The sequence below is a fragment of the Monopterus albus genome, unplaced genomic scaffold (assembly GCF_001952655.1).
Source record: "Monopterus albus unplaced genomic scaffold, M_albus_1.0 scaffold688.1, whole genome shotgun sequence".
NCBI lineage: Eukaryota > Metazoa > Chordata > Actinopteri > Synbranchiformes > Synbranchidae > Monopterus > Monopterus albus.
Genome location: NW_018128568.1, coordinates 154 through 18,560, shown reverse-complemented (window position 1 = coordinate 18,560; position 18,407 = coordinate 154). Strand labels below are relative to the sequence as shown.

The 18,407-nt window shown below is 38.5% G+C and overlaps 2 protein-coding genes across 2 annotated transcripts in view; both read left to right on the top strand.

The window, feature by feature from the left end:
* LOC109953476 (hemicentin-1-like) overlaps window positions 1-5,571 on the top strand; it is a 10,436-nt gene extending 4,865 nt beyond the window's left edge. The window contains exons 6-13 of the mRNA XM_020588960.1: window positions 624-648; window positions 1,088-1,216; window positions 1,297-1,383; window positions 2,021-2,302; window positions 2,390-2,632; window positions 2,771-2,879; window positions 4,038-4,107; window positions 4,716-5,571. Of these exons, the coding sequence (XP_020444616.1) occupies window positions 624-648; window positions 1,088-1,216; window positions 1,297-1,383; window positions 2,021-2,302; window positions 2,390-2,632; window positions 2,771-2,879; window positions 4,038-4,107; window positions 4,716-5,111 (1,341 nt within the window). The 3' untranslated portion in view covers window positions 5,112-5,571. The remainder of the gene's footprint in view (window positions 1-623; window positions 649-1,087; window positions 1,217-1,296; window positions 1,384-2,020; window positions 2,303-2,389; window positions 2,633-2,770; window positions 2,880-4,037; window positions 4,108-4,715) is intronic.
* Window positions 5,572-12,758: 7,187 nt separating this feature from the next.
* Window positions 12,759-17,911, top strand: LOC109953475 (B-cell receptor CD22-like). The gene is made up of 8 exons (XM_020588959.1): window positions 12,759-12,970; window positions 13,635-13,703; window positions 13,829-14,236; window positions 14,721-15,008; window positions 15,582-15,833; window positions 16,032-16,307; window positions 16,407-16,685; window positions 17,538-17,911. Exons 2-8 carry the CDS (start codon window positions 13,655-13,657, stop codon window positions 17,822-17,824), a joined length of 1,839 nt encoding a protein of 612 aa, XP_020444615.1. The 5' UTR covers window positions 12,759-12,970; window positions 13,635-13,654; the 3' UTR covers window positions 17,825-17,911.
* Window positions 17,912-18,407: the final 496 nt, after the last annotated feature.

Here is an 18,407-nt window from a genome sequence, read left to right as displayed (position 1 = left end):
GAGAGAAGAGACTGACAGAGGTAAAAATTATTTTTAAAAAATACATTTTTTGTTGTAATTGTAACAAGTATTTACACTAAATAATGTAATATAGTTTTAGAAACTTGTACAGAGTTAACTGAGAGTCTAGGATTATTTATATGTTCTGATGTTTTTGCTACAGATATGTAAAGTTTATTAGTAGCTTATTAATTGGCAGCTCTCAGGAGCAGTTATCAAAAAGCTTCAATATAAAACATTTCAGGAGACAACACTGAAGAAGATGTTCACTAAATTTCTAACACAACTACAGAGCTGCTAAACATGGTTTATGTAAATCTGTGTAGTCGGCCATGGAGGTGTTTTAGGTCGACTTTCATCGCCTAAACCTCCTGTGTGTGTGTGTGTGTGTGTGTGTGTGTGTGTGTGTCTTTTTTGTGCGTTTCTTTATTCTGTGGAGAGAGTCTCTAGTGTTGAATTATGATGTTTGTTCTCATCTGGCCAATGCTGCTCTTCTCTGTGAGAGGTGATAATACCACAGGTACAGTATACAGCTGGTTTTGGGGTTTTGTTTTTAAATAGAAATTAATAAATCACTTACCAATTTTATGACAATTCTAAAATTGAATTCTTCCATCTTACAGGTATCAATAGCTTCAACAAATACTTGTATGTCTTGTAGAGTGAATGCATTAGTTGTTAAAACTACAGTATAATATCCACCTACATGTTTGGCTTTATAGCTTCTTAAAAGAGTCGGTCCTCCAAATTTTCACACTTAAAGCTGCATGGAGTCTTACAGACATGTTAGTTTTTATGTGTTGTGATTTTGAGAGATCAAAACTGCAGCTCAGTGGAGGTGAATAGAATTTAGCGGCAGCACCAGGACTATTAAGAAACAAGATCAGTGGAACTGAAAATTACACACAGAGCAGGAAGAGTGTTTGGATGTGTTTGTGTGATGTGGGTGACCTAATCCTAAAGAGGTTTAATGTTTGACCTTCATCATCCTTTGGTGGAGATCTTATGTCTAATTTGAAGCCACTCATGTCCTCCTGGCTGATTAACTCATCCTTCTATGCTCTTTCTATATTTGCTCTTCCATTAGGTCTGAGTCAGAAGCCCCCAGAATGTCAGCAGGCCACATTGTCCTGCACTGCTCCTGGTCTCTGTTCTGGGTCTGATCCTACCATCACCTGGATGTGGAGAGGAGCAGGAGAGAACACACACCTCACAGGTAACATCACTGCTGTCAAGCCTGGCATGTGACTGATGTCACACGGAGACCCAGCTCAACTTTGACCTTTAATCTTTCAGCTGAACACCACGACACAGACCTCCCCTGTAAGGTCAGCTTCACAGGCAGCGGGACTACAAAGCAGACAGTGACTCTGAATGTGACCTGTGAGTTTAGCACATACTCTACAGCTGTTTGACAAAATATTCAGACACTTCACTTTGTGCTCACTTTACTGTGCAACGCACCAAACTCAGTCTGGAATCTAAGGTTTTGGTCACTTTGAAGTAATTATGTTTTCCCAAATTTTCTGAGAACTGTTGCATTTTTTGTCTTACCGAGATGCTTATGATTCATATATTGCACACGTTGCAGAATTTAGCATTTTGTGCCTAATATCTTGTCTCATAGTTAAAGAATGTAATCCCTCTGCAGATTGGAAATAGATGAGGGCGATGGTTAGAATTTGACCTGCAGCGTTGAAAAAGTTTCTTTCTGTCCCTCATCACATGGACTAAGCTTGGCTCTGACAACGACTGTAAAATATATTCTATGGTATAGATCTATGTGTTTAGAACAGAAATGAGCCAGTAGGACTTCTGTGCTATTTCTACTCTAATCTCTCATCTAGTTATTTATTTTACATTTCAGAACTGTTTGAAAATATGGGCTTCTAGTACATGATAATCTCATATCTTGAATGAAATTGTTTTCAAACAATTAAGGAAATTGGAAGGCACAGGAAGAGGACAACTGTTTCTGTAGGTGACTTGCAATAATTTGTCCAAATTTTTGTCTCCAAAGATGTGAAGAAACCTGGAAACACTGGAAACATAACTGTTCAGGAGGGTGATGCTCTAAATCTGACCTGCATTGTTAAAAGTGTTCCTCCGTTTAACATCACGTGGACTAAACCTGGCTCCAATGAGACTCTGCAAAACATAACCTCATTCAACCTGCAGAATGGTCCTAGAGGAGCTACTCTTTTCATCCCTAATGTGACAGCAAAACATTCTGGACAGTACATCTGTACAGCAAAACACCTGAACATAACTCAGACTATACATGCTAACATAACTGTGAGATGTAAGTAGACTGTACTGATCTCCTCTGAAGGAAAAATGCTCTTATCAGCTGACTGTGTGTTTGCTGTGATTCTGCTTGTGTTTGCAGTTCCTCCAAAGATCCTAAATGGTTCTGAATGTGTGAGGCAGTCGGAGGTCCTGACCTGTGTGTGCGTCAGTGAGGGGGTTCCCTTACCCACCATCAAATACCACACTGAATACTCCGTCCTTACAACTGTTACAAACCACACAGTCAACAGTCGAGTCAGTTTTTCTGTGACAGCTCATAGCAACACCACTGTAACGTGTGTCAGCAACAGTGAAACAGGGGAAGCAAACGGGAACTCAGATAGTAGGTGTTCATTTGCTCTATTAACATGTTCAGTGTCAATCAAACAGTATCTTAAAAAATATTTTTGTGCTTTTTGTTATCACTGAGAACAACAACAACCAGCTGTGACCACAGTTACCTTTCCCCTCTTTATTCCAGCTCTTCTCACAAAAGTGTTAAAGATTGTGCAAGAACCAAAAGTCATCATTGCATTTTTCACTGGGATGCTTCTTTCAGCCATCGTCTGCTGTTTGGCAACATGCCACAGGTATACATTTAAGTTTTTTATCCCAGAAAGTTCCGGGCTCGGGCCCCACCCGGGGCCTTTCTGTGTGTAGTTTGCATGTTCTCCCCGTACTTGCGTGGGTTCTCTCCGGGTGCTCCGGCTTCCTCCCACAGTCCAAAGACATGCAGCTTAGGTTGATTGGTGTCTCTAAATTGCCCATAGGAGTGTATGTGTCCGTGTGTATGGTTGTTTGTCCAGATTGTATCCCGCCTTTCGCCTGATTGCCGGCCGGGATTGGCTCCCCCCAACCCCATGACCCCTTTCAGGGACTAAGCGGTAGAAAATGAATGAATGAATGAATGAATCTCTATGCATTTTTTTCTTTTCTTCCTTTTTCATTAAACCGTTTTACATTAATTTCAGACTTTTATTTCTGGATTATGATCAGTGATAGAGGATCTTATCAGTGTTTTAGCAGAATTTTAGCAATTTTACTACCAAGTACTCTACATAGATACTGACCATTCTCCAAAGTATACCACATATAGTAAGAACACATTTAAAATATTACACTATATCTAAGCACTCATCCACTTACTTATGTATAAATGTAACAGTTTGTAGAGATTAGACACTTTTCTTTTTTATAATTATTGTTGTGTCCATTAAACAATGCAGATTTTACAAATCACTTGTAAATGCATTGTGATACAAATCTCTCTTGAAGTTACTATAAATTAGCTGTGATTAGGTGATGGGTGAGGGCTGTGATACACTCTGTATGGATCACCTATCTACTGCACGGCCGACACACATAGTCATACATGTAACACACTGATACATAAGGATCATTTTGAATTTCTAGTTCATCAAATCAGTATGACTTTAACTAGGAGGGGAAACTGGAGCGATCACAGAAAACTGAGAGAATATGGAAAACGCAGGCAAAAGGGCCAGGACGTTGTTGCTGTGAACTGCTGAGCCTCCTGTGCTACCTAAATGACCTGCTTTAAATAATAAATAACAAGCAGTCACCTTGTAAGAAAGAAGAACATTCAAAAATCATCACAAAATAGTTGTAATAACCAGGTAACATAAGGTTATGATATATATTTAAGAGTCTTTAATTCTTCAAAACCTTTGTAATTGTTTCATTTGTTAATTTGTCACTACCTTAATTACATTTTTTTTTTTTTGCAGATGTAGAAGACATAACGTCTCTGAAAATCTGGCTGAGACCTTGGAGATGGTGTCCACTCAAGTTCCTCTGGTATTTATATTATTACTCTTTATATTAATACAACTGGATGTGATAATGTAATTAAATGTTAATTTCATCTTTGTTAAAATGCTAGTTTTGTGTTGACACATGCACTGAAAGTCATTTTTCTTATATTTCACTACAGAAAATGAGCTTTCAGAGGCTTAAATGTGTCAGAGATTTAATCCATCACAGTAAAGATCATGTCTGCTTTTACTGTCAGTTGCCTTATTATTACATTGCACTGAAGCTGTATAGTCATTAATGGATGATCTGTGAAGACAGCATTGCAGTATCATGCAACAATAATCAAAATAGGACTAAAATGAAAGCAACATGATCATTTGATTGCCCATTATCTTTAGCATGTTTCATGTCTTTACAAGCAAAAACCCAGGAAACTGAGCAGAGACGATGCAGCCCGGTAGATCAGAGAACTGATTTAAAATTTAATAAATTAATGAAATTTGGAATAAGTGGGAAAAGTTTTGATTTTGTTTTTGTGTTTGGTGAGGGCTGAAAATATTTAATACTACCGAGGGAGAAATTTCATGCGTTTGTGTGATGGCTTTTATCAGCTGGGAAGTGGCTTATCATTCCTGCGTTGTACCCGACAGATCAATGGTGGTGAGGCAGCGGAAGGCGATTGGACCTATGACCAAGAGGCAGCTGCAGGAGGAGCTGAGGCTGCTGGGCAGTCAGCACCTGATGGAGATGTGGAACCAAAAGAAGTGGAGTACTCTAACCTTGACTTCTCTGTGTTGAAAAGAAAGGGTTCCACTGAGGTCATTGACACTCAAGAAGCCACAGAATCAGAGTATGCTGAAATTAAAAAAGAAGCAACAGAGGAGAGGCAAGATGACGGTGGAGAGGATGGTGAAATTCTGAACGGCAACAAGGAGGCAATGGTAGTGGAGGATAAGGAGAGAGAGCAGTGTATGCCAGCAGAGGAGCACGGAGGTGAGGATGCAGCGCTGTATTCTAATGTGAATGAAGTAATGGATCAGTACTGAGAACTGTGGAGCTTGGTGGAGTCACTCAAGGATCTTCAGATGTGATATCATCATCATCATCATCATCATCATCATCATCATCATCATCATCCTTTATTAGCAGACTCAAGGTCCATTAAAAAAAAAGAAATAAAAGAAAGGATATAAACGAAGAAAAATGTGGACATTGTGTGTTTATGAGGCTGCTGATGCTGGCAGAAAAGAAAGTATGTATGTAATGATACATTAAGACGGACAAACGTTAGGCAGATGTGCATTTAAAAGGGTCTGAGCAGAAAGGATATACAGTAGGACTGGATGGCAGTAAAACAAAAATATTTTTACGTGTGTCACAGAAATCTTTGTATACAAGCAAGCTTTGTCTATCACAGGATTCATTTCTGCTGTATTATGAAGAATTAACAGCTTTATGTTCAGTAGCAGTTTAGATTTATTATGAAAGAAATAAACGCAGCTAAAACTACCTTTAAATAAACAGTTAATGCATTATTATTAATATTATTATAGTGCTGAATATTTGTATTCAAATGTAAATAGGTTCTTTTTGTCTAAGATTCAATTGACCTGTCCCAAACAAATCTCTTTCGTCTCAGTAGAAACAGGGCAACAACCCCCTCAGCTTTTTTGTTTTTTAATCTGTCCACAAGTCGAGTGTCCTTGACCAAAACCCTAAAACCTAAATGGCTCCCGATGGGTGAATGATGTGTGAACGTGAGGTAAATTGTAAAGCGCTTTGGCGTGTTCCTTTCTCCATGCATGTCAGAAGTAGATGAGGTTGCATCTGAAAACTCTTCTCTGATTAAAAGCTCTGAATGGGTTCAGTCCATTAATGCAAAAATGTCCAACTTGGGAGCCTCTCACTAATGGTATATCTGTGCAGCTAGTGCTCTGCTGGCTCCCTAGTGTCCCCATGATGGTGTACGCTATTTCTTAGCTTGACACAAACACGAGCCCTGACCTTATGCACTGAAGAAGTGACCCTAGTACTTATTCCTCATTTTCAGTCTGGTTCTGTACACACAGGGTTTGGTGTAGAAACTTAAATGTTTCATTAATTGACTGATGATGGTTATTCTTGTTTTGTAGTACAAAGTGAGAACAGGAAGTTTTCAGAGACGCTGAAAATAATGTTGCCATAAAAGGAAATTAGCCTGGAGCGACTTCGCTGAAAACAGTGCCTACATATTTTGCACAGTATACAAATACAGAAGTGCTTTGAGTGTGGTGATAAAATGAAGAAACAGGACGAATGCAGATACTTGGTATTTGAATCATATTTAATGCATTTATTGGTAAATCGACATATGGTTTTTGACTCAACCTGCATTGCAGACACTGTATTAGTCAGCTTCAGATATCACTCACTTCACTGTCAGTCACATTACTAAGCACGGTATTATGCATTGTTCTATGCACGAGAAATGAAAAGAAGCTATCACACTTCAAAATGGTTTAAAGCAAATGAACATATGCACAAAGAAAAGATACTGACTTTGTGGTTTGTTTGTTTCTCACCATGTTTTATTTTAAGTTTTAAGGAACTGCTATAAGCTTCCCTTTTATAATGTGTCAGTTTGTGGTCATGAGTGTGATGCAAAGTTTTTCTTGTCAGTTGTGAAGGTGCAAATTCCTCCAAATACATACTGTGCATAATGTGCTACTTTTAGATCTTAACTGTAAGAAACTGTGAAAGTCTGATGAGAAGAGCAACAATACTCTGCATTCAGAAATGTTCACAGAAGAAGGAAGAGGTTGGTTAAGAGCAGAGTCATCATGGAGGGAAGACCGCAGGGAAACAGCAGGTAAAACACATTTACCTTATTTTTTAAATGCCTTTCTAATGTATTGTGAAGTGAATTATTAAGCCCCAACTAATTTAAGGCAATGCTTTGTCAAATTCGTGCCTTTGCTTTTGTAGTAGGGCATATTATAAAAGCAAAGTCTTGAACTAAAGATGTACAGGGCCCAAAGACAAGGCAGAGACTTCATATTTGTTGTTCAGAGGCGCTTACTTGTCAGTGGGCTGAAATGGAGCACCAGGGGAAAGTAGCAGTCAAATTTAGTCACATGTTTTAACATCTGTGCTGTCTGCTGTGGAGCTGTTTGTGGTCCAGGTTGATCAACCAAACTTCCTGTATGTTTACTGATCATTCTGTCCCATGTTGGTGCTTTTGAAGGAAAAGTGTCTCTGTTATCGAATCAAGATGTTTGTTCTCATCTGGGTGACAATGCTCTTTCCTGTGAGAAGCAACAGTGCTAACACAGGTATGGTGTGCTGCTTTACTGCAATCTGAGACCAAACCGAATGCCAGTATTTACTTTTTATAGCTGCTTAAGGCATTCCTAATATCAATTTTGCACTGATTATGTTGTAAATGTTTCTCTGATACAGTTTCAGGTATTCAGTTTTTTTGTCCCTTAAAAGGTTAACTTGGCATTTAGCTGTTTTGCCTAAATAAATACTGTTGAATTAATAATTTATGGATTTAAGAATAAATTGTAAAAACCTAAAATGTCTTTTTTTTCCATGCTTAAATTTAGCACCAATAGATCTAATCAGAGGAAACCTGACACCATGACTGTCTTGTGCATCAGAAAATGGATATATTAGTTACACAGCGTTAAATAGCTTTGTTTGCTCTTTCAGTGGGTTTTTAGTGACATTACAATCTGTCAGTAAAGAGAGTCCATCAGTAATGACACATCATGATGTACAGTATATATTTTGATAATACAACTTCTGTTCCTCATTGTCTTTTTTCTGTTTGTTTGTTCCTTTGTTTGAATTAATAGTTGCATGACCCAGGTGAACTAGAGGGCGGTCAGAATGGATTCTGTGTCATCCCTAGTGAAGCTGACACAACAGCAGAGACAGGACTCTGTGTTGTGTTAAAGTTGCAGTAAAAGTTAAGTACATTCACTGAATATGTTATTGTTGTGACTTTAACTGACACAACATAAAATGATGATGGTGACCTGTGTAGGTGAACAGTAGGAACTGCAGCAACTCATTTTACTGAACTTCCATTTATGTCTTCCACTTATTGCCCCTTTCAAATATTAAACAGTGTACACATGACTATATTAGTGCTACTTGACATAAACAATAATCTTCACATGATAACACTAACAGATTACATTCCTTGCCCTGGATTTGCTCCTACAGTCTCACATTTGACTTTGACCTTTAACCTTTCAGTCAGTCACCATGGTATAGAGCTCATAAGATCAGCTTCACAGACAGCATGACTGCAGAGGAGAGGGAGATTCTGTGACCTGTGAGTAAAACATCCTGTGCTTCTTCTCTCTTACACTGATTATTGGACTCTCATTACTGGTGATCAGTTTTTCCTACATTTTGTGAGTTGTTTTTTTTTTTACACTTCCTGTTGTACTCTGAGTGGAGGCCCAAAGCCATAACAAGTTAAGCACTGTCACTGCTTGCATTGGCCAACCATCACAAATGTGTTGTAAAATAGTGCCTTTGACTTTAATGTCAGTTTGTCTCACTTTGGTCACATACAGGGATAATATTAATAACAATGTCTGGTAAAATCTGTGCTTTTTATGAAATTATCCTCTTACTGTAAATTGGTTTAGGCACCTAATGATGATGTCATTTGCTGGTGTTGTTGCAAGGACTCATATTATTTCTGTTTTGTACCTGACAGATAGATGATGGTCAGGCAGAAGAAGATTTGATTTCTGTGTGGTCAAAAGAAGGAATTCACAAGGGACCACAAAGACAGAGTATGCTGAAATGAAAAACGAAGAGGTGAGACAAGACAGGGGGCAAACAGGAGATGGAGATGATGGCGGAGGATGAGGAGACAAAATGTATCACACAGGAGAGGAAAGGGGAGAACGTGGTACTGTATTTCAATGTGAAGGATATGAGTCAGATATAAGGATTAAGTGATTGATTATTAGGTTTCCTGTCTAATATGTTCTGATGGGAAGGCTTTCTACCATGGCACTGTGATTCTCAAACATCAAACTGCGCATCAAGTAAGCCACGAACCAACTGTCGTTATGTAGACCAAACCTTTTGGTAAATCTGCTCTGTAGCAGCAGTGGCCACTGTACAGTAGTTTATAAGTTAGTATGGAAAATATTAACTTTATTAGTCTATTGTACAGAAATGTTTGAGACCAGTAAGTGTATTTTAATATCATCAGAAGGAAAAACAAGCTTATACTGTATTACATGTATAATAAGTCACATGTAATCCACATAGTTGTAACTTCTCATGACCTCTGTGAGCACTGAAAATATGGAAAGAAGTAAAAAAAAAATACTGAGAGAATTAGTTCAAGGGCAAATGTGTGTGTTAATGACCTGCTTATGATTATTTTAAAACTGCATTCTGGTAACAGCTTGCACTGGTTGTTGTATGTAGTAATTTAAGTGTATTATTTTACTTTGTATTTAGGAAATAGCTGGGAAGGCAGAGTTGAAATCCATAATAAATTAACTGAGATGTATTAGGATGTTTCACTGCCATGAAGACAGTGTTGTTTTGTTTGCATGAGGTTGCACTGTTCACATGTTTAGGCAATGTTAAAACAGCAGTACAGGAATTTGGAAATGTCACTTAAATGCTTTGCTAAACTTCTTCTTAAGTACTATATGGAACTAAAGCAAGAAGTTAGTTTACTGCAAGGCAACTTTATTTATATAGCGCATTTCATACACAGAGGCAATTCAAAGTGCTTTCCAGAGGCAAGAAGAACAGTAACAGTATAAAACAATAAGCATTAAAACCAGAACAAAATCAGTTAGAATAAGAATGGAAAGACAAAATAAAAGGTCTGAAACAGAAATCTAGCAGTTAGTGCAGAAGGTGCATCTTAAAAACCAGCATAAGAAAACAGTTTTCAGTTGAGACTTGAGAGTGAGAAGAGCTGGGGGACATTTAAGGTCAATAACAGAAGCAGCACGAATCAGCTTGCCACAAAGTAAACTAAAGCTTACTTTAATAAAGCATATGTTGTGAAAGAACCAGAGGAGTCAAAGCAGTTGTAGCCGAGTATCAAAAAATAAAAGCATTTTAAAAAATTGTTGCAGAAATTGTGCACAAATTTTGAATCACTTTCTTTGAGGTCGGCTCACATGTACCGGATTTCAGCATAGAAAAAAACATTCACAACACCACGTTCCGCTTCAAACGGAGACGAGTGCGAGAGGATGTGAGCTTAAAATAGCATCAGAAACCCCAAGCAGGTGTCACCTGTTTTACATACTGGGTTCCTCTTGAAAATGAGAACAAGCAGGTTGTTTCATGAGGTTACCACTTACAGTACAACTCCCTCAGCTTTACTAATATTACTTTCTTCGGCTTCATTGGTAACACCTGTATGAAAGCCTTGCTGGGAAATTTAAATTCATCACAGCAGCTTTCATTTTGAAACAAAAGAAAATGAAACTGTCATATTGCTTAATGCATTTGTGTGTCAACATTGAAAGAGAAAGGTACAATACTGACATTGATGTTTCACTGCTTTAGGTTATACTGACAGGTGTTTTTATTGTTGTCACATACGCACAAGTATGTGCTTAAGCTGATTTTGGAATAAGGAGTTTACAGGATTAGTATGTTCCACTAACTGGACAAACTGATAAATCACTCTGATGCTGTCGGTGCTTCAAAGCTGCAAAAGAATCATCATCTGACAGCAGGACATAAATATTTCAACCTGAAGGCTACGTCTACTCCAGATCTGTAGGTGAGTGTGTGCATTACTGTGTTGAATGGATTCAGTCATAGAGATAGCTGACAGCCAGGTATATTTAAAGCTGCATTAAATAACCTCTCCCTCTAATTTCCGGTTGTTAAAGTGAAGTGAGAGTCAAAGCAAACTCAGACAGTATCCCCTCCTCTTCGGTCTCCGCTCCTCCTTGCCCATCCTGCCCTGTCTGTGAAGCTATGTGGTCACGACAGCCAGAGACAGTTGTAATAACCAGCTCCAGAAGTACAAATACCTAAGATATTACCGAAGTAAAATTTTTATTTTGATTTCAGTTTTTGAGTACAATAAATGTAGTTACTTCCCACCACTGTACACTGTACAGCACTACTGGTTAGCCACAAATATTATTTATCTGAGAAGGTGTCAGGTTTGCCCGGCTGCACCTGCCATTCTCACTCCCCTCATTCTGTTTTAGCTCCCTTACCCTGATTACTCTTTCTGGCACACCTGCTTCACTTCCCCAGATCATCACCAGCTGCACCTGATTAGTTTGCTCCCTATTTATACCCTGCTCACCGTCCACTCCCTTGCCAGTTCTTTCTAGATTTTCAGGCCCTTCCTTATTCATTGTTTTTGTCTAGTTGCATTATCCAAGTACTTAGTCTTTTTGTTCTTAGCTCCTGTCCAGCCCTGTTTTTCCCTTCGTCTCGTTAGCCTTGTTTTCCGTCCTTGCTACACCTCCTCCTCCACGGACCTGTCTTCCGGATCTTGGACCTACTCTACCCTGCCAGTAATGATGGCCATATGAGGCCCCATGAAGCTTTGAACCCTTTTGAACCATTGTATCGAAAATTGGTTCACTACTCGAAGCTTCATTCGTTGAGCACGTGGGTGACACCTGCTGGCGCGGTGGTTGTTATACAGCCTTGGAAAGGTGACACTGATGCACCTTGTGTGTGCACTGAGTGTTGTTGTTATGTGGACATTACTTAAATAAAGCTGATATCTAACTTCATTTTATATGCGTCTGTTTTTCTTCCTTGCCTTATAAAGTATCTGAAATGAAATGTTGACTACCTAAGTAATCCTCCTTCCCCAAGAACTCTTAAGAATATGAAATGGATTTATAATTATTCATCCCAAATTACACACTGGACAGAGCAAATATTTACAGGGTTCAATGAGGCTGTGGATGTAATTAATGTTCTGATAATATAATATGTGTTCTGATTGTGCTTGGTGTACACTGGGTGTGCTTGTGTGACTCAGGCATTTTTATTCAAAAACAATAGTGTCTCCACAGTGTTCCTGTGGTGGACTCAAGTGTAGCAGTGTGGATCCTGACTAAAGCTGTATCTCTGTACCTAAATGATGGCTTGGTTGAGCGACTGGCCCAGCAGTCTACATTAAAGGATTGTGGACTTGTGTATTGTCAGTGGAGGTCGCCACAGGGGAAGTTAAAAAGCGGCTTGTGGCTGCAGAAAAGGACTTGGCCACAGTTTCGTCACAGCTGGTGGAGATGGCAATGCCGAGACGTGTTCCCAGCCAATCCTTCACTGCCATGCTGCAAGCTTTAAGTGGTGCCACTGATGAAATGGCAGCTGATGCTGAGAAGACAGTAGTTACTGCTCTTGGGGAGGGGAGGTGAAGTCAAACTGATATTTCTTTGTACTGTATGATGTTTCCTGTTTGTGTGGTTCACATTCACTTTTATGCTTTGGGAAACAAAAGATTCACAATTTATACAATAAGTCATAAATCTTTTAGTACTTGATCTTTTTTCACTCTTTGATGAACAAGAAGTAGTAAATGGCACTGTAAATACTGTAAGTATAATTTCTAAAAGTACATGTCAGACTTCTCTGTGCCTGTTTTCTAAGTCGTCACCCACGTACCCTGAAGTGGCTTTCACTGTTGGCAAAGAGCATTAAATAGAGGAAGTGAGAGGATGTTGAACTGCATATCTGCTGTAGTGTGAAAGCTGAAGAAAGAAAACTAAATCATTTTCATCAATTCACCTATAAAAGATTGTGTTCTCTGGCTTGCATGATCGAGCATGCAAATTCTTTAAGATTTTAAGTCAACTGTGAAAACTTCCTTTTTCTTTACAACCTTATTCTTTACAAGGGGTGGTGTGAGCTACAGGCTGCTGAAACTGCGTCTGCTGAGGTAAGAACAAGCTTATTTTTGTATCTTTTGATCTAAAGTGTTCTATTTGACTAACGTAATATGAAAAATCATCTCAGTTGGTAAAAGTTCATCTCAGTCATCAAGGGGGTACAATGTCTGTGTGTAGAGAAGGTTTTGATTTCTGCTTCTTTCGAATTAAAAAGATGCCATTTTATTGGATATAGCAATGTCTTTACATTATTAGTAATCTGGATGTTTCCCCTGGAAAAGTCATTTGTTGTGTTCACAAAAATAAAGCAGCATTTGTAAGTGATGTATACTCTATATAAAACCACTGAAACAATCTTTTTTGACAATACTATTTTAAATCTGGTGGTATGGGGTAAATGACCAAATATGTTAAATAAATGCATCCTACTGATTGCTCTCTAAACACCCTGTGTGTGGTGTATTTTATTGAAATTTTTTTTTAGTGCACCACGCAACAGCCTGGCTAGAGCACCAACAAACCCGGGGCTGGCCCCGAGAGCAGTCAACTTGAAATAAGGAAGAAAATGCAAATACTATGTCACGAAGGTTTGGGGGGAGAACTTGAGACTAGCTAGTTTAGCAAGGTACCAAGGCTAGTTTGGTGTCACAGAATGTTCAGTGGTGTTGTATAAAGTTTTGTATACTTTTTTCTTTTTTTTTTTGTTTGTTTCAGATATCAAGATTTACACGAGAATGAATGCTCAGACAGTCGGGTGGCTGGTATTTCTGACTCTAATACAAAGTAGGAATTACTACAGTGTTTCAATAATGTTTGCTTTTAATATACTCTGGATTAAATCAAATATAGTATTGATTTATAGTACTGATATACTACTGACTTTTCCACTTGTGTTTTCATCACTACAGATTTTTCTTTTGGCGAAATATCCCCCTTCAATATAGAACAACACAAACTGAATGCTACAGAGGCTACAGAGGGGTCCTGCATTGAAATCAAGTGCACAGTCACACGATCTCTTACTGATGTTGGCGCCTCCTGGTTTTGGCTGAAGGATGCAAAATATATAGATGCTGATAAAGATTATACTGGCACTGTCATTTACAGTACGGATCAATCTCAACGTCCTGTCAGTCCAGACTTTAAAGACAGAGTGAAATACATCGGCTATTCACTTCTGAAGTGGAAAAATGATCTGTGCAGTATTTTGATCTGCAACCTGAAAAAAAGTGACAGTGGTCCGTACTCTTTCAGATATGTGGGACAGGGTGATAGAAAATGGATAACGCAAAAAAACGTGACCCTCACTGTTACAGGTATGTGTAAAAATGAAAATATTGAAATATATTTTATGAAAATAAATTTTCAAATGTTGAGAGCTGGTCTGGAAACAGAAATAACTATGAGCTTAGTTAAGTATCAATGGTGTGATAAATATAAGAAAATAAAATGAATGTCTTTTATATGTTTAGTACTCAACAGAAAAACATAGCTAATAACATTTCAACATGATTATTACTGTACAATAACCCAAAATGGATAGATAAGTATATTGTGAGATTTCATAATAAAGTCAACACAATAGGAGAGAATTAAAAAAATCTTCATTTTCATCTTGAACTTAACTTGATCAGTCAGTAACATAAAACACAAGCTCCACTCAGCACAGTTTACCAGCCAAGGATCAATTTATCTATTATAAAACCTATTCATAGTCCTACTGTATTATTATGATTTACTTGTATTATTCTGTATAGTCATTCCATTTCTGCTGATGTTGTCTTTCTTTCTTATTTTCAGAAAATCCATGCCTGATCACTTTTAACAAACCATCTGTCATTAAGGAATCTGACAACGTAGAACTCACATGCTCCACTTTAAGTTCATGTCCTTCAAACCCACAAATAGAAGATTTGACACAGCTTACCTCGACACGTGTCTCAGACACTCAACAACATAATGAAACACCAAAAAGCACCAGAGTCAGTTTTCAAGCACGTTGGCAGGACGATGGGAAGATGTTTTCATGTCAAACACAAGATAACAAGGATAAATATTTGATTCGGAATATTAGTATAACTGTCGAATGTAAGTTCATGGATGGAGAGTTTATTCACATCTATGTACTGTAACAGTTACTGCTAATGAATCTGTGATGTAAATGTGATCTGAGGGTAACTAATAACTTCTCGAACTTATTATGATAATTGTGCTCATTATTAATTTAATATCAGGATTACAGTACTGAGAAGAATCACTGTCCTTTTCCTTTTACTAGTACTGTAAGTATAAGGACAGTACATCGAGTATATTTTGGGCAGCTGTTATTTAATTTTAGAAATCAGCACAGTGACCATGTAATGCTGCAACATGAAAGGCCAAAGTGATGCAACACACCTGAATTACACCAGTTGTCCTGCCCAGTTCCCAAGCTCCCTAACACTACATCTGTATGTCAGAAATATCTGAGCTTTAATGCCACATAATATTTCATTTGTGTAAAACATAATATTTGTGAAACCAGTTCTCTGCCTGTTTAATCCAGCTGCCAAATGTATAAATGACAGTTTAGTGGGACTAAAGTCCAAAACACTATGGCTCCATTCTTTCTGCTGTGTGTAGACTGATCTCTCTTCACTGGTATTGAATTTGTTGTCACAGATGCTCCTAAAGAAATAGAGGCCAAGATAAGTTCTGACAGTGTCAAGGAAGGAGAATCTGTGACTCTCACTTGCTCTGCCAAAGGACGTCCCGTCCCCACATTTACCTGGTTTAACAATGGACACAAGCAGTTCTCAGAGGCAAAGTGGTTGATCACATCGGTTAATGAGTTACAAACTGGAAACTACAGCTGTGAAGCTCGAAACCAACATGGATATATTACATCAAACCCAGTCGTTATTGATGTTAAATGTGAGTACTTCATGTGTTTTTACTTGAATTAAACTTTTTGTTTGTGATTGTAATATTATCTCAACCATACTTTGTTTTTAACATTTTGTATTTGCTAAAAAATTCTGGAAGACAATCCTGAAATTTGATTTTTCATTTTCACCACTGTTTTGGTAGCAGATTGTCTTTGTGATTCAAACTAAAGAAATGCTGTTTCAGATCCCCCTCATGTTGAGATAATGAAGACTCCACCTGACTCTACAGTAGAACAAGGAGATAAAATGACTTTAACGTGTAGTGTAACGAGAAGCAACCCAAGATCTGTCACCTACACTTGGTTGAAGGATGGGAAACAAATTTGTCACCAAAGTATTTGTACCCAGAGGATATATACTGTAGATAGGATCGAGCCTGAGGACCGTGGCTCCTACACATGTAAAGCTTCTAACGCCGTGGGTTTTAGAACATCAGAGCCACTTACAGTCGATGTTCAATGTAAGTTTCACACCTCCTTTTACTGCATGTGTCAGAGAGTTGATCATGGCAGAGAAAGTGAAATAAATCCACATACTAAAAGTTATTTCTCTTTTCCAGACGGCCCAAGAAATACAGCAATTGCCAACAAGGAATCTCTTAAGGTGAAAGTTGGTCAATCCCTCACATTAACCTGCAACACTGATGCCAATCCTGCCCCACAGTCGTACTCCTGGGGCAGTGAAAATAAAAATAAACAGCAGACTTTCACAACAACTAAGGAAAATTTCCTACAATTGAACAATGTGCAAAGAGCAGATGAAGCATGTTACACGTGCAACGCCAGCAACGCCATCAGTCGAGGACATGATAGTGAACGAGCGTGCATACATGTGCTGTGTAAGTAACAGTTGTGCTGAAAATGTTCTGTGATCCTAAAGTTTCTATAAGTTATTTATTATTAGTTAGTTATATAGTTGAAGTTGTTATTATTATTATTATAAGCTTCTACGCCACAGTGTAACTGCATTTTGTGTTGTACATCACGTTGAATCCTCAACTCAAAGTCACTAATAGTTTTTCCATGTCAATTCAAAAGAATACAACATTTACATATAACAACATTTTTGGAAAGTACATTTATTCTCTCTCTGGTGCTGAGTGAGAAGTTTCACTCAACTCTCACATCACTATGATGAATAAGAAGCATAGCCTACCATAACATTGGAAACAGAGAGGACACTGTTAGCTTGGGTCTGTGCAACCTTAACTTGTTCCACCTACCAGCACCTGTGAACTAATTAACACGCTGTATCTTATTTAATCCCCACAAAAACAAAAATGTAAGAAATTATTTACAGTGAGCAGTTGCCAGAAAACAAGTAAAGTGTTGCACATAACCTCATGTACAGTGACAAATGGTTGTGTCACACTTCTAGCAAACAGATTAAACAAACACATACAATATATAACATGATCAGTGGGCTTTAGAACTGCTGGTTGGCAGACATCGTTACTTTTGGGTCGAGACGGGCTACCTGTTTAATTGTGCTGAGCTAAGCTAACCTGCTGCCAAAAACCACACGTTTCCTATAATGTCAGACTTTTTACAGAAAGTGTTTAAGCTTTCAGGACAGAGTCCCACTTCCTGTTTATGGACTGCTGCTGTAATATCATGTAACATGTTTAAAAAATTAAGGAATCAATTGATCATTAATGAAAATCAAGCACATATCTGCTTCCTCTCTATAGATCCTCCCACTGAACCCAGGCTGTCTATGGATGCTGAGGTCACCGAAGGTCAACGCGTCATTATCAGCTGCACTGTTGAAAGCTTCCCAACATCAGATCTCAGCTTGACGTGGAGTACTGGATCAAATCCTCGTCCTGTCACCCTGCTCAGTCGTTGGCAAAGCGACAACACTCTCCAACACATATTTAATGTAAATTCATCTGACGCTGGCTTTTACAAATGCAGTGCCACGAACAGTGAAGGTTCAAACAGCAAACAAAGGGAGTTGGTGGTGAAATGTGAGTAATTCAGTGGTGCATTGTCTTTGTGCTAATCAAACAGATCATATCAAAACCTAAACTTTGTATCATGTTATTGCCATTTTTTTCAGTAATAAAACTTTTTCCTGTTCCACGTATGTTCTTGATGTCTAGTGTTTCCTTAGTTTTACCTGGATCTCTCCTCTGGACCTTGGCACCCTCAGCTCCACCTACCACCTTCGCAGGTCGATGCACAGTCCCATCATTCATTGAACTCCTTGTTTCCTCTCCAGTTAACCGGACCCCCACCTTGACCAGCCCAGGAGTGACTCCTACCCTCGCAGCCAACCTTCATCACCCCCACGGACAATCACCCCTCTACCTCTGTTGGTCAGGCACCCGGTGATATTCACTCCTTCCATGTTTTTGTATATATGATTGCACCCCTGTTAGCACTGTAATAAATTATCACTTGCATCGAAGTCAGCCGCCTGGGTCCGTTTTTTCACTGCTCGCTCACTGTTGTGTCGAGCTGCCCTAACAAGCGGTAGAAAATGAATGAATGAATGAATAATGCAGACCTTTGGCTTGTCACAGAGTATTGTTGTAGTTTCGTGTTGTTACTTAAGT

Coding starts and splice junctions, on each gene's coding strand:
- LOC109953475 (XM_020588959.1), top strand. CDS start 13,655: ATGAATGCTCAGACAGTCGGGTGGCTGGTATTTCTGACTCTAATACAA. Junction 15,009..15,581: donor TATTAGTATAACTGTCGAAT/GTAAGTTCATGG, acceptor TTGTTGTCACAG/ATGCTCCTAAAGAAATAGAG. Junction 16,308..16,406: donor ACTTACAGTCGATGTTCAAT/GTAAGTTTCACA, acceptor TCTCTTTTCCAG/ACGGCCCAAGAAATACAGCA.